The sequence below is a fragment of the Macrosteles quadrilineatus genome, unplaced genomic scaffold (genome assembly GCF_028750875.1).
Source record: "Macrosteles quadrilineatus isolate MER2022 unplaced genomic scaffold, UCM_ALF_1.0 Scaffold_5__1_contigs__length_97177068, whole genome shotgun sequence".
NCBI lineage: Eukaryota > Metazoa > Arthropoda > Insecta > Hemiptera > Cicadellidae > Macrosteles > Macrosteles quadrilineatus.
In genome coordinates, this window is record NW_026542598.1 from 56306483 (window position 1) to 56332745 (window position 26263).

Below are 26263 nucleotides of genomic sequence, written 5' to 3' on the forward strand. Positions count from 1 at the left end.
GCAACCAGGACAACAGGAATAGGAACTAGGAACAGGGAGTAGATCAACAAACTAAAATGGAAAAGTGAAGTATTATTTCAGTGTTTGACTGTTTCTGCTACTGCTGTTTGCTGATTCGATTCGATTCAAATGATAGATTCTGTATCTGTTCTGTTTGTTTTGTTTAAAGTTTAAGGCAAGGTTAAAGGTTATGTTGTTAGTTGTGATAAGGTGTGTTTTGCAAGAGTGACAACTTTAGAGAAGTTTCTAGAATATTATCTTGCGGTACATTTTTAAAGTTCTGAACAGGTTAAATCTCATCAATATGCCTCGTAAAATACCTTTTAGTGGAAAAGCAAAGAAACAACAGCTTCAAGAGAAAAAGACGAAAAAGTCAGCATTTGACATTCCAGGTAGGTAGGTGTTAGTGTTACTTGGTAGGCCTTAGGTACCTATGTGAAAAATTGTTGTTCAGCATTAAATGCCTAAATTTTAGGCTTTAAGCCTACCACCTACCAACCATGGGGTTAAAAATTTCCCTTTTTTGACCCTAAAAACATAAAAATTGTAAATTTGAGATTCCCATGTTAGGCTTAACTTATTATTATTATTAGGGGAAAAAATTGTTTGTAAGTAGTATCATAGACTAACCAACGTTTTATCTATGGTAGTTTACTTGTTTATTTTTATAAAATTTGGCAATATTGTTTAAATTAGCGGCGAAATATTTTAAATATAAACAATGCGATATTATGTAATTTTTAGATGTTTACTTACAGTATTTTTCACACTGAATCCAAAAATGCAATCAGTTTTTGTCGGAGAGATTCCTAAGTGGCCGTAAAACGAAGGTTAAAATTACAAACATAAGGTTGATTGAGCTACTGATGGTAATATGGCGTGGTTTGGACGGGTCCGTATGTGGACTGAGGACTGAGTGAGGAGGAGAGCAAACAGCTGTTTATACTCGACTTAATACGGAATGAAATCAATTTGTTTTGAAACCAAATAATCAGTTCTTATTTAGGCATGTAAGGAAGGTAGGTCGGGTTTTATGCGGATTCGTGACTGTATTAAGTGTTTTGAAGAGGTTAGATTAGGAAGGTAAAGGTTAGGTTCATTATAACCTAACCTTTAACTTACCTTATAATTTATGTTCATGTGATTATTAGTCAGGCCTAATGTATCATAGTTGATTTATTGTATTTTCTAAACAGCAAAAAAGTCCATTTTCTTTTAAAAATCTAGTTAAGCTCTGATTTTGCTCTCATGGCGTCGTGTGTGGTTTTGTCTGTTTAGTTTCAAATGTAAACAACTGACAGCTGTTTCCACTCCACAAACCTTCCACCCCTTTTAGTGTTAGTCGCCACTAGAACTTGGACTCGTTCATACCACAAATATGTTAATAAATCAACAAAACTGAAGCTTAATATTAATTATTTAACTGTACAACGGAGTCTCTCCGACAAAAACTGATTGCATTTTTGGACTCAGCGTGAAAAATATTGTAAGTAGACATCTAAAAATTACAAGATATCACATTGTAGAGATATCAAATAATTACCAAATTAGCTTATTTCATACCTACCTTCAACCTTCTACTTAAAACTTAAGTTAAGCCATCAAAATGTTTAAATTAAAAAGCACGGTAGGCTTACCGGTACTTATTTAGGACCCAGGCCCCAGCTAAAAAGTTCTAAAATCTCTTTAACTCTCTTAAACTATTTTAGGACATCAGGTACTACAACTTTATTAAGGAATTTTTTGGCGCCAATGCCTCCTTTTATTAGGTAGCCTACTAATTAAATATATAAACAATAACCCCAACTCACTAGGGGGCCCCCCTGAATCAAAATAACTTATAGGTACCCTTATTTTTTACCTCTGATGAATATTTCTCAAGATATCGCCGTAAAAATATACAACATTACAATAAACAAGGTAGCCTAGGACGGATGACATTTACAAGTGGAATGAACTGTGGGTGAAGTAAGCCAACAGCTGACTGTTCATGAAAGTGAACTATAGCCTACATTAGTTTGGAAAATTACTTTGATTATGATCAGTAATCAAACAGTGTAAAACTACAACGTAGCTATAAATATTGTCAATAGACAAAACTATTAAATTGAAAGTAGTCTGACTCCAATTACTATGATAATAATTTTAAATTCAATAATAATTTTGTATTTAGGGCGACGGGTTCAGTTACTGAGAAAACCAGAAGGTGATGACGATGATGATGATGATTCGATGATCCAGAAAATCAATGAGCAGCCCAAAGTTCGTGGGGGAAAGGGGAAGCCTAATAGGTAAGTTTGTTTGAATAAAAAAATCATATTTTAAAGCCTTAACTTGTTGCCTACCAGCCATGACACTCCTCTGGTTAACCTTAGCAGTGGCCAATGATCGTAATACAATCGTTCGCCGTGACGCCTAGAATGGCCACCATCCTAATGCGATAGTACGGGCCAAAATATTTTTAACGGTAAAAAAACCCTTACAATCAACTCAGATGTGAACAATATATACCATTTGAAAGATCGCATTTTGAACTTTCATTTTATTAGGCTACATAAACAAATCCTGTAGCAGGTATATAACAATGTCATGACAATTGGAAATCAAATGAATTTTTTGCGCGGCACGAATTTTGTAGCTGACTCTTGGGAACTGTCAAAACACGACTTGTTTGGCATTACCCTGCTCTGGTAATTTTCGTCTTGGGATGTTGCGGGTGGTACCACTGGATAGCTGTTGAGGAGAGTTATCGTATATATTTCTGATTTTGTGCTTCATTACGTTATATTATTAGCTAATTATTATAAATGCTATATTTCATATGTAGTTTTAACTTAGAGTTGTGAAGTAGCAAACAGGCATTCTCTTAGGGCAGTTGTCGGCTTTTAGCGCCGGTAACAGAGTAATAAACCTTCGTCCTTCTGCGAAAGGGCAGGCCCTTCCTCACCACTTTTAGAAAGTTGCAACCCCAATAGAGGGCGAGGAAGGTGTCTTTTGTTCAGTCATAGTCAGTGTCTCAACTAGCACCACATTGTCAAGTTCGTTTGGCATAGTTTTCGTATAGGACGTGTGAGGCAGATCCCTCCACGTAGTTCATTAGTCTTAATTCGCATTCAATAGTACATTCGCATTAGTTGTTTCGTTATAGCATTTTAGTCAATCATTTATACAGTCCACTTATATAATCACATCAATAAATTCATAGTTCGTTAAAGTGTTAGTTCTTTTATTATTTCCATAACATTGGCGCATCACAGACGCGCCGCAACATGGTCCTTCGAGCCGGATTCGCGATATCAGTCGCAGTGAACGGTCGCAGTGAACGGTCGCAGTGAACAGTCGCAGTGAACAGTGATCAATGTAGTGACAAGTGTTTTATTCTACTTTGTGTATTGGATTTACCAGCATCATCTATCGTAAGTCTACATTCTATTTCATTTGTTCAAACAAGCTACAATGGCTGAAGAAATGAGAAAGTTAGTTATCAAAAGAGCTACTATCAAGTCCAAAGTGGCCAGATTTCAATCTTTCCTTGAACAAATCAGTAAGACACAAGATTGTTCCCAGCTAGAAGATAGAATAACTGTATTTAGGAATTATTTATCGGAATTTGATTTAGTACAATCAGAAATAGAACTGACAGACTCGGTTAGTGATCAGAACTTAGAGTGGGAGTCATTCGAAGACCTATACTATGAACTTTTAGCAAGAGCAAAGGCCCTCCTTGCCAAATCAACCAATACTAGCGAATCGTTGCCGTTAAATACTGAACAATCCTATTCAGTGAAACAAGTCAAGCTACCCATTGCAGGATTACCCACTTTTGAAGAAAAGTGCAATCACCTGGAGCCGATTGACTTATTAGTTACCACCGATGAAATTGGACTTCGGGGCATTGGACAAATGCAGCCACAGCAGGAAGCTCCCACTTTTCAAAACACTTGTTTAGGATGGGTATCCTTGGGGAATTTTTCTGATAGCAAAAAAGCTGAAACCGAGAGATCGATTTGTCTTCAAACCACAGACGATAATCTTCATTCTCGATCCCAACAATTCTGGAACACGATCAGCTGTGACCAACCAGAATCACAACTTGATAGCAAAAAGGCAATGTGTGAACAAACATACTTTGAAATAACAGTCAGGGACACTACCGGGAGATACACAGTCACGTTGCCAGAAAAGGAGGACCTAGAAAATTTAGTTGCCAATCAAACGCTTGGGGAATCAAGGTTTTGTCAGTTTGAGAAAACACTGTCAAACAACTCCACGCTGTATCAAGCATACTCAAATTTCAAGACAAAGTTTCCATTCAACCAAAGTGCTAAAATGGACATCGGAGTCTACCAACATCATTCCTTTTCTACCAGTGGTTACAAGAAAGGACAACGAGCTGCCAATGGATCGTTTCACCGGACGCGCCACAGAGATCCACCATGGAGACGACGGCAGGGTGTGAATCGCCACCGTCAAAACAACCAACGGAAAATACGAGCGAAGCGAGCGGTCAACCGTCTGTGCGTCCTACCCCTGGAATGACGTCACACACTGCAACAGCTGAGAACTACCCTTGTCAACCATATGTGTCAAGTGTCAGTGAGTGAGTCGTAAAAGTGGTAGTGTAAATAGTAAAAATCTCCAAGCCAAATAGTGAAAGTGTAACATAAAAATCTACATTTAGGATAAATTTTAGGATAAATCAATGTTTCAAATATAAAGCTTTAGTTATATTTTTAATAGTTGTAGTTTTTTGCATTGTCATTTTTCATCGTTTTCTTAGTAGTTTTGTTATTGCATTTTGAATAACCAATCAGTTCAATCGTTATTATTATTATAATTAATCGTTGTTAGGGTTAATTAATCGATTTTGCACATAATTAATTGTTGTATTGTATTTCATTTTCTCGTTCATCTAATCATTTAACTAACTTGTATGTATTTAAATGGCTATGATTTGCATATAATTCTTTGTGCTATTGATTATTTAACTTAGCATAGTTGTCATGTAGTATATAAAAGTGTTATCATTTTAGTCATTTTACTGTCGTTTGCCAGATTAGTAGCATATTTATTCATAATCACTTTTTTCATATTGATTACATCATCATGTTGTTGTTTTCTTGTTTAAATGTACTTAAATATTCGTGTTCTTATGTTGTTCAGTCAATAAAATGTATTCAATCCTTGTAAATAGGATTTGTAGCATCGTGTTAGATATTAAAACTATAGAAGCGTGATTCGAAATATTTTTGCACTTAACAATTTAACATTAGTCTTGTCATCTTTTTGTACAGTTTAGTGTGTCATTGTTAGTTTCATTTATTAAGTTATCGACAAATCATTATCGTGAGTTCTGATTTTTAATGTGTTATTCAAAGCTTTATCATTTAACTTGTTTTCATTGTAGAAATCATATTCGTGTTTAGCATATAAGGTATTTTACAATATTTTAAATGTACTTCACTCGTATTGCTTTGTGTCATTGTGTTATTCTATCATTTCAACATGGTTTGATTAATTTGTTTGTAAATACAGCAGTATTGTAATTATTGTATCAATTTAAATTCAATTAGATTTTTGCAATATAGAAATAGTTGAAAGATTTACACTTTCAAGGGGGGAGAATGTTGAGGAGAGTTATCGTATATATTTCTGATTTTGTGCTTCATTACGTTATATTATTAGCTAATTATTATAAATGCTATATTTCATATGTAGTTTTAACTTAGAGTTGTGAAGTAGCAAACAGGCATTCTCTTAGGGCAGTTGTCGGCTTTTAGCGCCGGTAACAGAGTAATAAACCTTCGTCCTTCTGCGAAAGGGCAGGCCCTTCCTCACCACTTTTAGAAAGTTGCAACCCCAATAGAGGGCGAGGAAGGTGTCTTTTGTTCAGTCATAGTCAGTGTCTCAACTAGCACCACATTGTCAAGTTCGTTTGGCATAGTTTTCGTATAGGACGTGTGAGGCAGATCCCTCCACGTAGTTCATTAGTCTTAATTCGCATTCAATAGTACATTCGCATTAGTTGTTTCGTTATAGCATTTTAGTCAATCATTTATACAGTCCACTTATATAATCACATCAATAAATTCATAGTTCGTTAAAGTGTTAGTTCTTTTATTATTTCCATAACATTGGCGCATCACAGACGCGCCGCAACAATAGCCATTGTGTTTGTTTATTTTCATTGTGGTATTGATTTTTAGAACGAAATGTTGATTGCACAACAGTTACGATTTTATGAAAACAGCTGTTTTTGGAATGTATAACAAATGGCCAACAATCGCAATACGATAGTACGGTAAATACAAACTATATAAACAGTGTAAGTTATTATTACTAGTCATATAACATGTCATTTTGAAGAGGAAGAAATAAAGCTTTTGAGGGTGGAAGCCCTTTGACCATGGTTATTTCCGTTTGCTCTCAGGAGGAAGACGAAAGTGCGTCACTACTGTCAAGGTCTCATACACAAGGTGCCTTGTATTCGCCATTGCGTGTTGTTTTCGGCGAGTTTTCACTCTCGCGTTATCCGCGATTTATTACAAAATTTGTTATTATTTCGTAGGGTTAGAGAAATGTGTGCATGTATATAACAGTAATCTTCTTGGATTTTATTATGCATGAATATTACTGAATAGTGTGAAATAGTGTTTATAAAAGGTTGTATTTTTTATACGGTTGTATTTTGCGGTTTTCTGTTTATTATATTATTATGCCCATAACACGTTAAGAAAAAATTGTTACCCAACGTGTTATACATTTTTTTTTACCGGTAGGCTACTAATTATTTTTACTAATAATTTTATGTAGGTAGGTAACTTAATTGAATACACTACAAGATGATTAGGCCAATGTTGGTTTGAAGTAAAAAAAATTGGTACAAAAGTTTTGTCCTAAATACTATGATTTTTTTCCTTCACAAAATCGCTAAAAAATAAAAAACATTATTTCATTTACAAGTATTAAAAAATAAAAAATATTTTTACCATAAACTTTATGATTTTTTTGGATGCCTTAACTTACTTCATTAGCTTTACAAATATGTAAATATCATTATTAGTAAATACATATATTAAGTTATATAGGCCCCTAACCTTTTTGCAACACAAACTAACACTGTACGGTTTTCCATTTTTTCGGTTCTTCGTTTATTATTTTACGCCCAAAAAACTTACAACAAAAAAATTTTCCTAACACATTATATATTTCTATGTAGGGAATTAGATTGTCTGCAAGATGTATGTAATGAATATCCCATAAAAAATCTGTAGAAAAAGTTTTACCCAGACTGCTTTTAAAATAAAAAAAAAAAAAATTCTAACTTTTTTCCTTTTCACTTTACAGAAAAAAACTTTCTAAATCATTATTATATTACTATTTCTAGAATCTCCTGTTCTTTCCGAACAAAAGGAATATGAGGTTGGCTATGTTTACTTCTACGGTTGAATTTTTACGAAGTTTAAAAAAAAGGTCTGCAAAATCGCCAAAATGGGTTGGCCATTCCACACTTCTTAACATTGGCCAATGCTAGGGTTAAAGGACCTTGTGTCACCTAGTAGCAGTGGTAAATAACACGCCGGCAACCCCCGCTGAGCGGAGGGGCGCCGAGGTCCGATTGTCACTGCTCACCGCAATCGCGGAAAATGTGACGTTTTTTCCTTGACCGTGGGATACGATGATATCTTCAAGAGCGAAGAGATAATCAAGATTTTGCCGCAATCGCAGAGAAACATTTCACCGTTTTCATGACCACGGGAGACAATGATAAAGTCTTACAGACCGAAGAAGATATTTATGATTTTGTCGCAATCGCGTAACAAAGATTGCGTAGTTCAGTGACCGCGAGAGACGAACATGATGTCTACAAGACCGAAGAAGATATCTAAGATTTTGGCACTATTGTAGAAAAAGGTGACTTTTTTCCGTGACCGTGGGAGACGGTGATGATGTCTTTAAAACAAATAAGATAATCATGATTTTGCCGTAATCGCATGAAAAGATGTCACCGTTTCCGTGACCCCGGGAGACGATGATGATGTCTTCAAGAGCAAAGAATATATATTCACGATTTTGCCTCAATCACAGAAAAAGATGTCACCGTTTCTGTGACCGCGGGAGGCGATGTTGATGTCTACAAGAAGTAGAAAATATCAAATATTTTTACACTACAGTGGAAAAAGATGACGTTGTTTCCGTGACTGCGTGAGACGATCATGATGTATTCAAGACCGCGTATGATGTATAAGATATTGCGAGCAAGGAAAACTATGCAGAGTTTCCATGACCCTTGGAGACATTGATCTACATGAACTCAGGATATACCGGTATTCAAGATTTGGCTGCGATCTACCTTATTCTTTAAATGTTATAAATTATACATTAAATTCAAAATTAAAATTTACGAGGTGTTAGCCCGTCCTACGTACGGGAATTCAGTAGTCAGTTAAAACCGTGTACAATTCAGATCGGCTAGTTTACACATATAAAGACAAAGTTTCTTGCAGTTTTAATGTGAAAAATCATCTTGTAAACAAATGTTGTGTGACCAAATATGTTTTTATTCCATCATAGGCCTAAGTTATACGATTTGCATTTTAAATCCGATAATTTTACAATAAAACAGCAATTCTGCAATTTTTACGATGTGAAAAGCGTTGAAGTGAGATTTGCAGCCGATTCGCACAGACGCACACTGATTATAAGTAGCCTACAGTAGAGAGAGTAATAGTCAATTGAGAAGTGTATAGACCTAGTCAACGATACCACCTTCCATAGCATACCTGCCTCTTCCATAATTATTATCACCACAATAACTGGAAATTGTGTATAGTAGTTGTAGTAGGTCTGAATAGAAACAACCTAAAATAAAACGATAATATCCAATAAAATTCACAGTACACATAATTTAACTTTGGTGTCCTAACATCAAAATTAATCGTCACACCTATCCTTTATATCAATTTCACTGCATTAATTGCTAAATAAGTAAGCGTAAACAAAGAAAAGTAAAAACAATAACAGTTTGTTTTGAAACGGCTGTTTGGTTCAAATAACATTCATTTGAAAAAAAAAGAACTGGTCACATGTAGCAGGAATATAAAAAGTAAACACGCTAGTAAAGCTAATGACGTAATTGTCAATGTTTATTATCCATACCGTTATCAGTTCTATCCTTGATAATTACCCACCCTCATTGAATAAATGTCCATTGTAATTTCCCATATTAGTTAATTTAAACTTCAATATATTCATAGTTGAAATAAAATTACGTTTGGGGGCGCTGATATAGGCAGTGTTGGGGAAGCTACTTTTAAAATGTAGCTAGCTACAACTACTGCTACATTTCTAAAAAAGTAGCTTAGCTACAGCTACAGCTACAGTTCTGAAAAAGTAGCTAGCTACAACTACAGCTACAATGAAATGTAGCTACAGCTACAATTTTAGCTACTTTTCCACAGACGTTACTTATTTTTCCACGCACATTAGGTAAATGTAAAATCAATTGAAACTACATTTTTATTGAACAAACATTTAAACAAAAAATGTCAGTATTGTATCTACCTAGATACCTCTAGATTATATTTAATTTGTTGGCATTATAAACCTAAAATTACAACAACAGAACCAAATAGTTGGGTGTCCCATCATACTTATTTATTTTTAAATATTGCATTATTTTTAAGCATCTTATATGTAAATTTCATTAAGTTCAAAAAACATACAACAAAACTATATTTTAAAACTAATTTTTTTCTTTAATATAGATTCATTTATGGATGTCTTATATCAACAATTAAGACCAATAAAACTGTAAAACGATTATTTAAAAATACTTTTTTGTGTTACAGAGCCTAGCCTACTGAAATTGGAGTTTATTGCCTTTCTTTACTTTTAATGTTAAAAACGACATTGCTATATAACTTTTAACCATAGTGATAAGTTACTTGTTCTATGAATAACACTTTTCAATGTCAAGAAATCGTCCTTTATTGTCATTATGCATAGGGCAAATTGTGTTTCAACCTAGTTGGTACAGAAAACAGTATTCAGCAACTTATCCTGAAATCGACTTTTGATTTAAACATGTTGAAATTTGTAAAGTAAAAATAGCATGTAGGCCTACTTGGCTATGTAACAAGTTGGCTATAGTAGTAGGCTTGTTCTTGCAAGGACTAAACAGATATATTCCTAATAATTGAACTTGGAACTTGGTATTTGTCTTAAATCACAGCATAGCCTAGGAATAGGCCTATACAAGAGCTGTTAGCAGGAGTAAACTATGCTATTTTTTCAATCTAAGTTTCATGTTACTTATATGGAGACTTTTTCGTTACAATTATCATGTAGTCTAGGCATATCTTAAATCTCATCAGGTAATTTCCTCTTTGTTAATTTAGTAAACCTTTGAAAAATCTTCGTAATCTAACCAAGGAAGGGCTTGTGATGATGAACCACAACCAACAGCTGAAGCTAGACCAGCTTCCTCATTATTTTAAGGTTTAGTGCTGGTTTCCATTAAAACCCAAGTTGAAACACTATCAATATAATAAAGAAACTAAATTGATTACTAATTTCCCTGTCAATCACTTGCAAGCATTCAATAGCTTGTCTTGTCACCGGTAACGTTTAAACGTCGTCTGCAACTAGCAATTTTATTTTATCTGACAGTAATCATAGAGTAGTAAATTAAGGAAATGGAGAGCCAAAAATGTGGATAACTCTAATTTAATGGCCTCCATGTCCACACAACGTTGTAATAGGGAATGAAACGGCTGCAACCAGCTGTATGAAGCCAAGAAAGTAGGCCTAATTTTTTTGAAAATCTCAGTTTAAAAGAGGTTGTTTCACGTAAAGTTGAGGTTATGATAAAAATCACTATCTCAAACAATGTTAATGTAGCGAGAAAAGTAGCTAAAATTCCGCTACAACTACTTTAAAAATGTAGCTAGCTACAGCTAAAGCTACAAAATCTTAAAAGTAGCGTAGCTACAGCTAACGTTACAAAAAAAGTAGCGCGCTACTGTAGCGTCGCTACTTGTAGCGCGCTACTTCCCAACACTGGATATAGGCACCCCCAAACATAACCACAACTGAACACGATTTCATAAAAGGATGGTTTGTCTAACTGCAGTATCCTAGGTCAATGTTGACGTTGTGTTCAGTCTATGTCATCCATCTGTTTATCTTTGTAAAAAACCCGGCTGAGGTTGTGGTGGTAATTTAAAATCGTGATTCCGGATAATTCTTGATCTTCTTTTTATGACATCAATATTTCCGGGCCTAATCCAAACAAAGTTAAAGCAGACAAACATTAATTGTAAACAAAAAGCTACCATGAAGAATTAAAACATGTAAACATTGTTATTTTTCTAGTCTTTCCTTGAAAAGTGTAGCAGTAAAATAATTTGCATTTATCCTTTTTTATTAAGACTCATGTACAGAGCCTCTATTTGTACTGTGGTTTAATTAATTTTGGTTAAAACTGTGGTATAATTATCTCTACTAATCTTACTTATTTCCTATAATCAATAACAAAATAAGAGTAAATAAAATAACCTCATAGTTCCACAGTTTATATTTATCCAGCTGTTAGTTAAAACAAATTATATGCTCTAAAACAAATCGAAGATTACAAAGATTGCTTTGAAAAATAATTTGAACATCCTAGTATTTTACTATGTATATTTAATTAATCTGTCATCCTCTTACAGAAGAATTGAACGTATCAATGATTAGCATTACACATAGTATAAATAAGTCAACCCTAAGTATGTCTTTACATTTTTATCCAAATGCTGAATTTGTGACACAAAAGCAAAATGTTTACAGCTGTTATGTTAAGCAAATTATTTTATGCCAAAAGCTAGTTTAGAATCTTAGCGTCGGCTGCTAGACTTTTTCAAAATTAAAACTTAATTTCAAAAAAACTGGGGCCCTAAACTAAAATTATGGCTTCGACATTCCCTAGTTCTCAAAATTATCTTTCTTTCAACACAAAAATCATGAAAATCCGTCGAGTGGTTGATTCAGAATCGTGAAATAAAAAAACACTGTTTCGTTTTAATATTATAGATTTTAAAAAGGAGTTTTCAAAGTACAGTATTAAAAACTTAAGAATGGTGTGAGTTTGCTTAGTCCTCTGTGTGACCTTCTATGAACCCAAGGCAGCAATATCATGGGTTCGGACCTAGTGATCGAGACTACATTTTATCTCTACATTTAAACTTATGTACTACGTTATAAGTTACATGCTTACCTCATGATTTGCTGGATATTCCACGAACAGGCCCATGATCCATGTGGACAAGCAAACCCAAGGTTAAAAGAATTTGCCTACCTCATCAAATAAAAGAAAGAAGATTTACAAAATTAGATTATAAATTTGCCTACTCCTTAACTCTCACAATTTACTTGAATTACTCACATTTACGAAACTACTCATGTAGGTATCTAAATCATATTGTTTGTCTTATTTTTTTAATAGATTTTAGATATACCATACCTTGGTTGGAAATGTAGCATGTTTTTGACAGGAAAAGCTATATCTATACATTTTGTTGTCATTCATACTTATTATTAATTTAATAATGTAGAAGTGAAAGAATTGGTTAATTGGTAGGAAAAAGTGTTAACACATTCGATGCGGCGGGTCCACCGGTGGTGCTGCTACCTTTGGGTGTTTCAGTGAACTACGTCCACTTTCGGAGTAACGCAGAACAATCACCACTGCTCTTTTGTGATTCGTCTTACTGAGATATTTCAATACCAATAGCGATCGCTGATTCAGTTAGCGCACGCGTCGGGGCTCCGCCCGGGCCTCGCCGCCATTGGCGAGCGCCTGTTTAAAGGTTTTCAGCAGCGAATGTGTTAAGTGTATCACAATGTTGTTATGTACTTACTTACTTTACTGCTGGTGTGTAACAAATCTTAATTTATTTTTTGCTTCTCAGTTTAGCCTCTCCATTTCTCTCTATCCTTTGCCATCCGGATTTCTCACCCGCACTTGATAACATCCTTCTTGACTTCATACCATCTCAATTTAGGTCTGCTTAACGGTTGTCTTCTTGTAGGTATGGCCTCACAAACCTGCCCTCATGTCTACAAAGTACATGACCTAACCAACTAATTGTTATGGCTTTTATCATCGCTAACCCTATTTTTTTCTTATGTGCCAAACTCCTTTATTAAATAAGCCCAATATTTTCCGAAGATTTTATTTTCATAAACTACTAAACATCCTTCTTTTTCTTGCAATAACCTTCCATACAATAACGGCTGCTGTAATGGTCTTGTAAATGTTATATACCACTACAAATTGGATTTAAACATAATGCTACTTAATAATTTGCTTGTATTCAAATTTGATGTAAAATTTTGTTTAAGTAAAATTTAGTATACCGGTACTAATATGCTAAATGTATCTAATATCGATATTGTTTTAGATATGCATTGCAGTTTTACAAGGAAACAGCAGAAGAAATGAGAGAGAGGAAAGAACTGGCTCGAAAAGAACTTGTGCCAGTCCCAGAACCAGCTTTGGAGATAAACTTAGATGATTATTTTGATCCAGCCTTGCACTTTCCAACGAGGCCGCCATGGAATTTCAACATGAGTCGTGAAGAACTTGAAGCTAGAGAGCAGAGATATTTTACAGTATGTTTTCAGTCTTTAGTGTCATCCTCAGCTATGTAGGGCTAGCAGAATATAAAGTGTTATTTAAATATTATGTAGGCCTATAGTTAAGTGATGCTAATTGTCTTACAAGAGCACCATGAAGCATTCTAGTTTTGTTTTGTCATTGTTTACGCCTGTGGTATTTTCCTAAGAGGTATGGAGGAGATACACAAACTCCTTTTGGAATGGGTTCAACTCCAAACCCATATGATTCGTGGGTGTTTTGGGAATGAAACATGTTTCTCTCACACTGAATTCCGAGACGCTAACCACTAGGCTAGCAACACACCCAATATGTACGTGCTGTTATACAAGTATGATTGTTAGTGCCAATAAATACATATTATTATAAATAAAAAGTGTGTGGAAATTCCAAGGAGGGCATATATTTAAGCTTTACATGACTGAGATTTCTCACATTCAATAGTAGTTATTAGTTTAGTTATAATAACCTTCCTCGACTGTTAAATATTACTCAATTCCATAATCAATCACTAGGAGTTAATCTGTAATCTGAACTGGTTTCAGGAGTATATCTTGGATATAGAGAAGAAATTCAACAGACGAGAATTGAGCTATTTTGAGCTTAACCTGGAAACCTGGCGACAACTTTGGCGGGTTCTGGAGATGTCGGATATTGTTCTGGTCATTGTTGACATCAGATACGCTGTATGTTACTGAAGCTAATGAATACTTACATAAGTATTTTTCAAAGATTATAGAAATGTTAAAGATAACCATAACAAATCATAAGAACTCAAAAATCAGCATGGAGGTTCTACTTCAACTAGGGATGGACGGGATTGAATTTTTAGTTCGGGACGGGACGGGACGGGATTTTTATTTCCTTCCCGATTTTCGGGACGAGACGGGACGGGATTTTTTTCTGTGCATAAAAAGAAAGTTTTGAGTATTGCAGTTACAAAAAAAGGCATACGAAATCAATCTTTATCGTTTGTGGCACTGATCTATAAAAACCAAAAATTTTTCAGGTACCTATAGAAACTAGTGACTCGCGGTCACAGTGCGATCGGCAAAATGACGGCGGTAACGGGGTGATCGTCGGTATGACTCGCTGTCACGGGGTGATCGTCGGTATGACTCGCTGTCACGGGGTGATCGTCGGTATGACTCACGGTCACAGCGCGATCGTCGGTATGGCTCGCGGTCACGGCGCGATCGTCGGTATGACTCCGCTGTCATGTCGTGATCGTTGGTATGACTCCGCGGTCACGGGGTGATCGTCGGTATGACTCGCTGTCACGGGGTGATCGTCGGTATGACTCACGGTCACGGCGCGATCGTCGGTATGACTCCGCGGTCATGTCGTGATGACTCCACGGTCACGGGGTGATCGTCGGTATGCGTCCACGGTCACGGGGTGATCGTCGGTATGCGTCCACGGTCACGGGGTGATCGTCGGTATGATTCGCGGTCACGGCACGATTGTCGGTATGACTCCCCGGTCACGGCGTGATCGTTGGTATGACTCCGCGGTCACGGCGCGATTGTCGGTATGACTCCCCGGTCACGGCGCGATCGTTGGTATGACTCCGCGGTCACGGCGCGTTCGTCGGTATGCGTCCACGGTCACGGGGTGATCGTCGGTATGATTCGCGGTCACGGCACGATTGTCGGTATGACTCCCCGGTCACGGCGTGATCGTTGGTATGACTCCGCGGTCACGGCGCGATCGTTGGTATGACTCCGCGGTCACGGCGCGATCGTCGGTATGACTCCGCGGTCACGGCGTGATCGTTGGTATGACTCCGCGGTCATGGCGTGATCGTCGGTATGACTCCGCGGTCACGGGGTGATCGTCGGTATGACTCCCGGTCACGGCGCGATCGTCGGTCTGACTCGCGGTCACGGCGCTATCGTCGGTATGACTCGCGGTCACGGCGCGATCTTCGGTATGACTCCGCGGTCACGGCACGATCGTCGTTATGACTCCGTGGGACTAAATCCCGTCCCGAAAAATTCCCGAATCAAATGTAATCCTGTCCCGATAATCGGGAATATTTTTTTCCCGAAAAATTCCCGAAATTTCGGGACCCGTCCATCCCTAACTTCAACTCTTAAATGTGCAATAAGAATGGTTTGCCTGAAAGTTAATAAGAGCTCTGCCTCCGTGACCTTAAAGTGCAAGTATTTTTATAGTTCGGTGACTTAGCATATTTTTTGGCAGGGAGGGGGGGGGGTTAGATTAATATATAGGAAGTTTAGGTTAAGTAATTTTAAGTAGACCCCCACACTTAATCTAGTTATGTAACTTCATATTCATTATTTTGTTGGGGGACCCAGGTCATTCCTTATATTCATTCACCCCTGATTTTGATTGATCTAATCATCGATTCAAAGCTTTTTATTGAAGGGAAATATGGAAAAATGATAATCACAATTACATTTCAATATCAAAACAATAGAATACTTACTAACTCTAAATGTTTATTCTCAAGATTAACAAAAAAGTCCTCGACTGTAGCTGAATATTTTTACCTCATGGATAAAAAGAAATAATATATTGAAAACAGCCATTTTTCTTGACAAAAAATCTTTTAGGCGCTGATGTTTCCACCCTCACTGCACCAGTTTGTAACATCTACTCTCAAGAAGGACATGATACTGGTGTTGAACAAGGTGGACCTAGCTCCAGTGCCCCTAGTGGTGGCTTGGACACACTACTTCCTCTCACGGTACCCGGGACTACAAGTGCTGCAATTCACGTCCTTCCCTTCTTACAACTTGAGGGGCAGCACGCAGAACAAAGCTGGTAACAAAGATATTTCATGTTTACTTCAGTGTGATCATTGTAGTACAGTGGAATATGCTTAATTTGAAAATTTTCTTTAACTTGGAGTCAGAATTGTTCTTTTGTTACTTAATACTACCATATATAATCACTGACAGAGTTATGTGAGTAATTAGATTATATTTTTGATAGTTTGAATTTTATTGAACACAACTAGAGTCTTAACATGTTCTACACGCCAAAAAATGGGATTGAAGCACTGTACACTTGTTGAAATAAAGCCAAATACTGTGCACCCTATAACTCAGTCGAGGTCATTGCATTCTCCCCCCCTTTTCCCTCACAAACAATAATGTCTCTGACTACGTTTTGCCATCAGAGGGTAACTTAGCCCTTCTCTCTAGCAGCTCTTGTTTTTAATGAATTTCCCTATAGAGCGGTAGCTATTACCTCAGGTTAGGTAATAGTAGATTAGGTCTCATGGTAAGACCTAGACCCGGGGCCGATTTTTATTAGTCAGTTTAATGTTAATTATGGTAGAAACTCACTAATCCAGCGGGTTTGGTTGCTATTGAAACTAGCCTACATAATGGTATTTTTTCAGGGGCAAATATCAGACGCAGGAAAGGAAGATTGCGGATGGCCGCTGAGGGAGCTCAAAAACTATTTGATGTTTGTAAAGCCATCACAAGTGGAGAAGGTAAACAACTAGGCCTACAAATCATCCCGGTCATTAATGTTTTACATCCACAAAAAATCCAATCCAATAAGAAAATGCAGCTTGATGAATTATTATACAGGATTAGTAAAAAGTCTGGAGACCCCCTGTTAATTTTTTAACGGCCCATACTAGAAAAACTAAACTCGGCACACCTTTATGGCATGTTATGAACAGTGTTGGGAAGTAGCGCGCTACAAGTAGCGACGCTACAGTAGCGCGCTACTTTTTTTGTAGCGTTAGCTGTAGCTACGCTACTTTTAAGATTTTGTAGCTTTAGCTGTAGCTAGCTACATTTTTAAAATAGTTGTAGCGGAATTTTAGCTACTTTTCTCGCTACATTAACATTGTTTGAGATAGTGATTTTTATCATAACCTCAACCTTACGTGAAACAACCTCTTTCAAACTGAGATTTTCAAAAAAATTAGGCCTACTTTCTTGGCTTCATACAGCTGGTTGCAGCCGTTTCATTCCCTATTACGTTGTGTGGACATGGAGGCCATTAAATGAGTTTTATCCACATTTTTGGCTCTCATTTCCTTTACTTACTACTCTATGATTACTGTCAGATAAAATAAAATCGCTAGTTGCAGACGACGTTTAAACATTACCGACAAGAGAAGCTATTGAATGCTTGCAAGTGATTGACAGGGAAATTAGTAATCAATTTAGTTTCTTTATTATATCGATAGTGTTTCAACTTGGGTTTTAATGGAAACCAACACTAAACCTTAAAATAATGAGAAAGCTGGTCTATCAACCTTTGCTTCAGCTGTTGTTTGTGGTTCATCATCACAAGCCCTTCCCTGGTTAGATTATGAAGATTTTTCAAAGGTTTACTAAATTAACAAAGAGGAAATTACCTGATGAGATTTAAGATATGCCTAGACTACATGATAATTGTAACGAAAATAACATATAACATGAAACTTACATTGAAAAAATAGTATAGTTTGCTCCTGCTAACAGCTCTTGTATAGGACTATATTCCTAGGCTATGCTATGGTTAAAGACGAATACCAAGTTCCAAGTTCAATTATTAGGAATATATCTGTTTAATCCTTGCAAGAACAAGCCTACTATAGCCAACTTGTTACATAGCCAAGTAGGCCTACATGTTATTTTTACTTTACAAATTTCAACATATTTAAATTAAAAACCGATTTCAGGATAAGTTGCTGAATACTGTTTTCATTACCAACTAGGTTGAAGCACAATTTGCCCTATACATAATGACAATAAAGGACGATTTCTTGACATTGAAAAGTGTTATTCCTAGAACAAGTAACTTATCACTATGGTTAAAAGTTATAGCAATGTCGTTTTTAACATTAAAAGTAAAGAAAGGCAATAAAAATGTAGTTGCAATTAATTTTACATTTACCTAATGTGACTGGAATAAAAAGTAACGTCTTTGGAAAAGTAGCTAAAATTGTAGCTGTAGCTACATTTCATTGTAGCTGTAGTTGTAGCTAGCTACTTTTTCGGAACTGTAGCTGTAGCTGTAGCTAAGCTACTTTTTTGGAAATGTAGCAGTAGTTGTAGCTAGCTACATTTTAAAAGTAGCTTCCCCAACACTGGTTATGAAGCACTTTTTGGGCATAAACGCCACTTGGTGTAAATCCCCCATTTTGGGTTTGGGACCCAATTAGCAATCAGGCTCAAAAAGTACTTAAAAACATGCCATAAGGTCTGTAGAGTTTAGTTTTCCTAGTGTGGGCCGTTACAAAATTCACAGGGTCTCCAGACTTGGAAAGCTGTAAGTTAAATTTAACTTCTGTGAATTTCAATTGGCTGCCATTTTGTACCGGATTGAGATAGGTACCTCTAGTTTGCATTGTTGGTTTTCTTTTACCAGGACCTTAAAAATAAGGGGTTACTCGATGGATCTTACCATTTGAAATTTTTAAGTTTCCCCCAAAATCCCCCACTTTTGGGATGTACACCAAGTGGTGGCTATGCCCAAAAAGTACTTCATAACATGCTATAAAGGTGTGCCAAGTTTAGTTTTTCTAGTATGGGCCGTTAAAAAATTAACAGGGGGTTTCCAGGCTTTTTACTAACCCTGTATAATGGATTAAGTTAACAGCAGTAACTATAAAACATCACAAGTGTAGAAGGTTAACAATTACAAATCTTGTCAGTAATTGTGGTTTGCATCCACAAAAAATCCAATCCAAAAAGAAAATACAGCTTGATGAATTATTATGTAATGTATGCAGATATAGTTACAATTTTAACGTAACTAATTGATAGTATACAGGTTCGTCCATAACCTGTAATTAGGTTAACAGGGGTGGCTCAAGTGTAGGATCTAATAAAACAAAAGGTCACGTAGTATTTTTTCTTTCACTTTTCTCTTCTGTGTACTCTCTGAAAAAAGTCCTACATTAGGGCGAAATATCAAGAGCAAGAGATGTATGCCTTTGCATTGCATCCAATAGCCTCTTCAATCTAATTTTATCAGTTAAGGCTAAATGCTATCCCTCAATTAAACTCCTTGGTTAAATTTTCAGTAAACTTAAGGTTTGCTTTTGGGATAGCAGACTTTTGGGAAAGTCCATTCTTGCACGATAAATGCATAAACTTTACACAATAATCAAACTAATTTTTGAGGATTACAAATAAAAGTTATTTGAGTTGTGAACCTACTTTACTGAAAGTCGGTAACAGTGAAATATTCTGATTGTTGTTTTGTTTTGAGTGTTAAGTTTGGTCTTTCTTGTGCCAAGATTTTCCCATTTAGGCAATCCTTCCATCTCGACAGTAATTGTTGTAATCCTTCTACCATATGTAACATCATTAACCTCTATTCTCTGGCAAATATTGGAATAGCTGACAATTCTAAAAAATTTCCAGTTGACCTTACATCGTGGCAAAATAAAATAAAAGAAGAAATGAACTTGGAGTATGATGATGAGGAAGATGTGGAAGTTGAAGAAACAGTTAATGTAAGTTATAAAGATATAAATAATTTTATCCTTACATTACACTCAAACTGTTAAACTTTACAGGGGGGCGTTGGAAGCTGATGGCCAATATGTAAATATATTCTGTATGTAAAGTTAGAACTTGTTCTCGGCCCCCAAAATGGAATATTTTGGGGGCAGCCCCAAATTTTAAAATGTTAACACTTATCATGTGACCCCTCATTGATGAAAAAGTGCATTTTTTATTTTGTAAACATGTGCTGAGTTTGGTTTTCCCACTGCCACACGTTATAAAGTTAACTGGGGGTGTCCAGACTTTATCTTGCTTGCTCATCTTAAATAATTAAAATGGCTGCCATTTTGATTAGGGGTGCGATATTGACCTCTGATTTACGCCATTCAATTTATCTTGATAAACCCTTTAAAATAAGGGGTCACATGATAGGTGTTTGCATTAGAAAATTTAGGGCTGCCCCCGAAATACCCCATTTTTGGGGCTGGCGCAAAGTTGTAACTTGGATGAAAAAGTACAATTTCTTATGTTGTAAATATGTGCCGAGTTTGGTTTTCATACTGCAACACATTAAAAGTTAACTGGGGGGTTCCAGACTTTTGCCTAACCCTGTCACATATATATGTCCGTTAGCGCGATAACTCAAGTAAAAATGATTCGATTTTGATGAAATTTGGTACAAACGTGTAAACCTATATTTATTCAAACAAGTTCGCAAACCAGCATGATCGGACTATGGAAACGGGGGATTATTGGGGGTTTTATGGGGTAAAAATCGGTTTTTCCCATTTTTGACACTAAAAACATAAAATTTCACAATTTCTTTCGAGACCATTTTGTAGAGCTTAAAAAAAGAAGTAATTTTGTTCATTAAAGCGTTGTCGTATGCCTTTCGGTTACGGAGATAATTTAAAAAGACTTCAAATTTAAAATTCCCATCTTATTCTTATGGAGAATAAATAAACTGTTGTAGTTTGCTTGTTTATGAATATATTTTAATCAAATTTGGCAATTTTTTTTCATACTAAGCTATCAACATTTCAACAAAAAACGCACCCCAATACCTTCCCTGTAGCAGCAAACCTAGGTACTGTACTCTTTAAAATTAATGTTATGGCTATTAATTAACAGCTGTGTCTAAGGAATAAGCCGGCCTTAGCCACTAACAAGACTACAAGCTCGTGCCACTCATCCTACACTCATCTCGATTCATACTTGGCTTAAAATACCTACTTTATATGGTCGCTATTTTGTTGAAAAGTATTAAAGTAAAGTATTTAAATAAGAAATAAATCTTACAATTTTCAGGAAATATTTTAGTAGAAATCCAGCCAGGTACAGCTCGCGACATCTAAGCTGGCACGTGGCCTAGCACGGGCAGTGTACACTGGAGGTCCCGCTACGGTGGAGGTAGGGAAAAGACCGAACTGCAAACAGTTCCGCTGCCTCACGGGGTTGACTCCCCGTACTCCCCTTGTATTATGTACTTGAGCGCCTTCATATGGGTCGCGAGGACAGTCGATGCAACCCGTATGACTGGACATAATGTTTTTGAACTAGGTACTAGTAGCGATCTGTCAAGTGCCAGCTTAGATGTCACGAGCTGTAAATGGATTTTGCTTAGTCAGCAGGTTTGCTGCAGCGAAGGTATTCTATATTATTTTATCTTACCTCAGTTGCTTGGAAAATATTACATTGGGAAGATTTGTGTGTTATTTAATGAGAGGGTTAGGTTTGATTGATTTTAGGGAGGGTTTTAGAATTTTGTTTATTGCTTTCTGTGAAATTTATATAATGAGCTACAGGTAAAAATGTTCAACTAACACTAAAGAATAAGTGTAAAACATACTGGTATAAAATCTGGTAAAGACTATGATTCCACACCCAATGTAGGATTATAATTTTAAACATTGCAGGCTGTATAATGTGTTAAGACTCTTATGAAGAAAACCTCTGTAAAAATGCATTCGTCTATGTAGAGTTCTAATTGAAAAGTGTTTATGTGAAGATTGTTCATACATTTTTGTTTTAACAGTTGAAGAAAGTGGATACGTCATTTGTAGATCATGAGAGGTTTAAAGGTGGAGTTTTGACGATCGGATGTGTCGGACAACCCAACGTAGGCAAGTCATCTCTGATGAACGCACTAATGGGGAAAAAGGTAATGCTTTACATTAGGGAAAACAAAACTACTACTATTTACTAACAATTTTTAGTTTTCCATTGAAGTCCCAAGCTGGAAATTAATTTGTGTTTGTTTATGTTTCTTGTGATTCTAAGGGGTATGATTCACAGTGTAATAGTAATAATAAATCTGTGGTAAACATTAAATTTGAACAATGCATAAAGTTTAACAGTGGGTACCGGTACTCTATCCGTTTAGACTTTTGGATACTGAAGCAGACATCCCAACTCTATGGTCCAGCTGTCGCCAATTTTTTATTAAAAAAGACCTCAGTTCTGTGAGCCGATCATAGATTCCGCTGTCTATAATTCTATTCTTGTTGTACTTATTCTTTGTTACCGAGGTAGTTGATGGGACATAAAACATTTTAATTTTGAATCCTAATACCTAATCATACATTTTTTTTTATTATTCATCCTAAACATAGGAATCGTCATTAAAAATACATTTACAGAAAGCTACAGTGATCTGATGGAAATTATCAGAAATTTTAGACATGTTATTTTTAAATTTGTTTTACTGCATTAGGTATTACAACATTTCCCGTCTTACTATAGGACAACTTTTATGATATTTTGATAATTATTATTAGCCTAAGGTTTCAAAACGTAGATTTTTTTCAGGATGGGTTATGTTAATTAATACAGCCCCCAGTCAGAAGTATGCAAACTGAGTCACTTGTTTCACTTTTATCTGTTTCTCTGATTTGACTGTGTGTAGGTGGTGAGTGTGTCACGGACACCCGGCCACACCAAACACTTCCAGACCATCCATCTGACAGCCAATGTGAGGCTCTGCGACTGTCCCGGCCTTGTGTTTCCATCCAAAGTGCCAAAATCTCTTCAGGTAATCCTTACGAGTAAACGTATTAAACTTTAGAAACATGTGACAGTGTGTGATGATATTGAATATACAGAAAAAGGTTTTGTACATCCTTTGAGTCTGCAGTTGGAGAGATAGCTGTAAATATTTTGTTATAGAGCTCGGAGTAGTAGAACCTTACAACCAATAAATCTATGATTGCCTTCAGATATGTTCATATAAATGCATCATCCTTTGCTATAAGTCAAGATCATCATTCCTGTAACACACCACAGCAACACCCACACTACCATAGACCGAGGAAGAAAAAGGACAGTGTCCATTTCCCTGAGTGTTAAAATAGTTTAATTTAGTTACTCAGTTAAAATGCTAGTTGTCCGAAAACCCTTTTTACTCAACACCTGAGTTCTTTTACTATCTAGCTCTAGCTACCATCTGACAAAAACGTAAATAGCTTGGGAATAAGCCAGTGACAGTGGTAATTATAAGGTAAAACTGTACAAGTGTAAGCTATATTTAATTTTTGTATTTCATTCCAGTCATGGCAACAATATAAGTATCTATTGTTATGTAAGTATCTATTGGCCTATGCAAACATATTTGTCAATCTGGCTAAACGACTTTGACTTTGATGAAGGTGCTGATGGGTAGTTATCCCATAGCTCAGCTGAGAGATCCGTTCTCTTCCGTCCAGTATCTCGCCGAGAGGCTTGATTTGGTCAAGCTGCTGAAACTCACTCATCCAGAAGGAGACTCTACCTGGAGTGCAATGGATGTCTGTGATGGTAATGACACTCTAGCCAATAAAAAATACTTTATAAAAATACACATTGTTCTCTAGGAATATTTTAATAAAGAATTTGTCTATTGTCTATCTCTGTATGGCTGTGGTTTTCTTTTGGGTTAGTTTTTTTCGAGGCTCCAGGCCAGGATTTTTATTTTTAGAACAAAGGGATCGCCACTAGATTACCTTAGAAGAAGTACAGGTACACACAGAAAGTACACAATATTTTGTTTCTGGGGAGACCCTTGTTTGCTGTAAAGGCTGTTACTACTTTTCAGTAGTTATCCGTAGTAAAAAAAAAACTTGTTTGTACAGCTTAAACAAATGTTATAACAGAAACCATAAATAAATAAAAATACATAACGTCCTGCCTGTAACCATTAATCGTTTTTCTGAGGAGTTTTCTTGTAAGGTCTATTTGTTTAGCTTGACAGAGATTGCTCTGGAGTTGGTGTAACAGGTTTTCATTCTTGCAAGTTGTGTATTCTTTTATCTTGTATGCTTGGTTATCATACTGTCACATTTTCTCTCACTAATATACTGGCGTTTGGCAGGTTGGGCGTTGAAACGAGGGTTCCGCACTGCCAAGGCTGCTCGTCTTGACTCATACAGGGCTGCCAACCACATCCTACGCATGGCTCTGGACGGCAAGATAGCTCTCTGCCTCCGACCTCCAGGCTACCACGCCAATAAAGGTAAATAGTTGATTTTAATCTTTATAATTTTACTTAACATTTTACTCTTCTAGCGCAGCATTCTGATTTATTAGAAGTAAAGTAAGAAAAAAAGGGTCTATTAACTTGATTAAGTGGCCCTGCGTAATGAGTACATTTTTGTTTTATTTGTGTGTTTTTCAACGACATTGAGGTTTTAATGTAGTTTGTAAGGGTTCAAATTTTGATCTAGTTACTAGTGTATTTGATATTACCACTAAATTTTTACCCAATAGTAAGTAAATGACATCTGGATATAGAATTGTGCTGTAAGCTGTGTTACAAACCTTGTGGCCGAGTGTGAAGGGGTGTCTCCTTACCAAGGGAGTGCTATCACTCAAGATGCGTGTTTTATAACCTTAGCCTTGGGTTGTTTTAGTGGCCGATTTTTCTACTGCCTCCATGTATGCTATAAAATCTTCTTCGGTATTGTTTTTGACAGATTGGAAGGAAAACATTCATTCCAAACTCATAACTCATTGTTTCTAAACCTTCCCTCAAAACACCTTAGTTGGATTTTAAAACATCATCTTGCTTTTCCCCAAAAAACGAACAAATGCCAAAAATCTCTGTCCACCATTTGATCAATCAACACGGAACCTGTTGCAGAGTTCTGGTTGAAGCACGAGGAGCTGAAAGGCGTATTGTGGGTGCAAGCGAGGAGTACGGACGAGGGATACGATGAGGCTCCTCACCACTTCATAGACGAGGAAGACCTCTCTGAGGAGGAACATTGCGAGGAAAGAACCGGCAGACAGTTAGAACAGGAGGAGAGAGAAAGCGAAGCGGGAGACGAGGCAGACTCTGAGGACTCCGGGGAGGATATGGCCATTGGGAATAAATTCAACATCTTGGCTTCTCCGGATTAGTAATTTTAGATAGTGAAATAAACAAAGACTGTTATAATAAATGTTAACTAGATTATAAGTTATCCTGCTTCGAGCTTAAATCACCCATAGCTCAAACATTTCCGATTGTAAATTGATTTAATTTGATTTATCTCGTTTACTACCAGCCGTCACACTCAGATTGATCAGAGGGCTGTGGACAGTCATAGTGAATTAAAGCTGCTTGTAAATTATGTTGAGCAATTATGTCAATTGTACAAATTAAAATTAACTTGAAAAGTAAAAGCAAAAACAATGTTCCAGCTGCAGTCTGCAGTTAGCCACACATTCCACAGCCTCAATTCCCCAAAATTAGACACACCTTCCATTATTGGCCGCTCCCTATGCACACTTAAGTACCACTAAATAAGCTATTAAATAGTTATATGTACTGTTGATGTTTTATAAACCTATACCCTGTACTCATTGGGTAGGCCTAATCTCTTACCACATGTTAGCAAAATCAAGTAATTCAGGACAAAAAATTAAAACACCATTCCGACAGGATTTCAGTTTAAACCATAGATAAACTAGTATTTGATATGATTGCCATAACAGATATAGCATTGGCTAATGCCAAGTATGTTAATGCCAAAAATGTTGTAGACTGTTTGGTATTGTTAAGATGTTCTTATTTGTATATATTATTTATTTTTAATTGAAATGGTCATTAAAAAAGTATTGAAACAACTCAGTTAAAATTGTAAGTGTTTTATTTCCTATAGTTTCAATCTAGATCTCTAGATGTCTGTAATTTTCCATTTTTTTTTTTTTACCGCAT

General features: G+C 36.2%; 1 protein-coding gene across 1 annotated transcript; it reads left to right on the forward strand.

The window, feature by feature from the left end:
* Positions 1–43: 43 nt before the first annotated feature.
* Positions 44–26177, forward strand: LOC128995406 (guanine nucleotide-binding protein-like 1). The gene is made up of 12 exons (XM_054420415.1): positions 44–392; positions 2174–2291; positions 13446–13656; positions 14206–14346; positions 16240–16450; positions 17034–17129; positions 20008–20099; positions 22127–22252; positions 22997–23122; positions 23736–23883; positions 24437–24577; positions 25205–26177. Exons 1-12 carry the CDS (start codon positions 305–307, stop codon positions 25462–25464), a joined length of 1758 nt encoding a protein of 585 aa, XP_054276390.1. The 5' UTR covers positions 44–304; the 3' UTR covers positions 25465–26177.
* The last annotated feature ends 86 nt before the right edge of the window (positions 26178–26263 follow it).

Coding starts and splice junctions, on each gene's coding strand:
- LOC128995406 (XM_054420415.1), top strand. CDS start 305: ATGCCTCGTAAAATACCTTTTAGTGGAAAAGCAAAGAAACAACAGCTT. Junction 14,347..16,239: donor TTGTTGACATCAGATACGCT/GTATGTTACTGA, acceptor AAAATCTTTTAG/GCGCTGATGTTTCCACCCTC. Junction 17,130..20,007: donor AGCCATCACAAGTGGAGAAG/GTAAACAACTAG, acceptor AAAAATTTCCAG/TTGACCTTACATCGTGGCAA.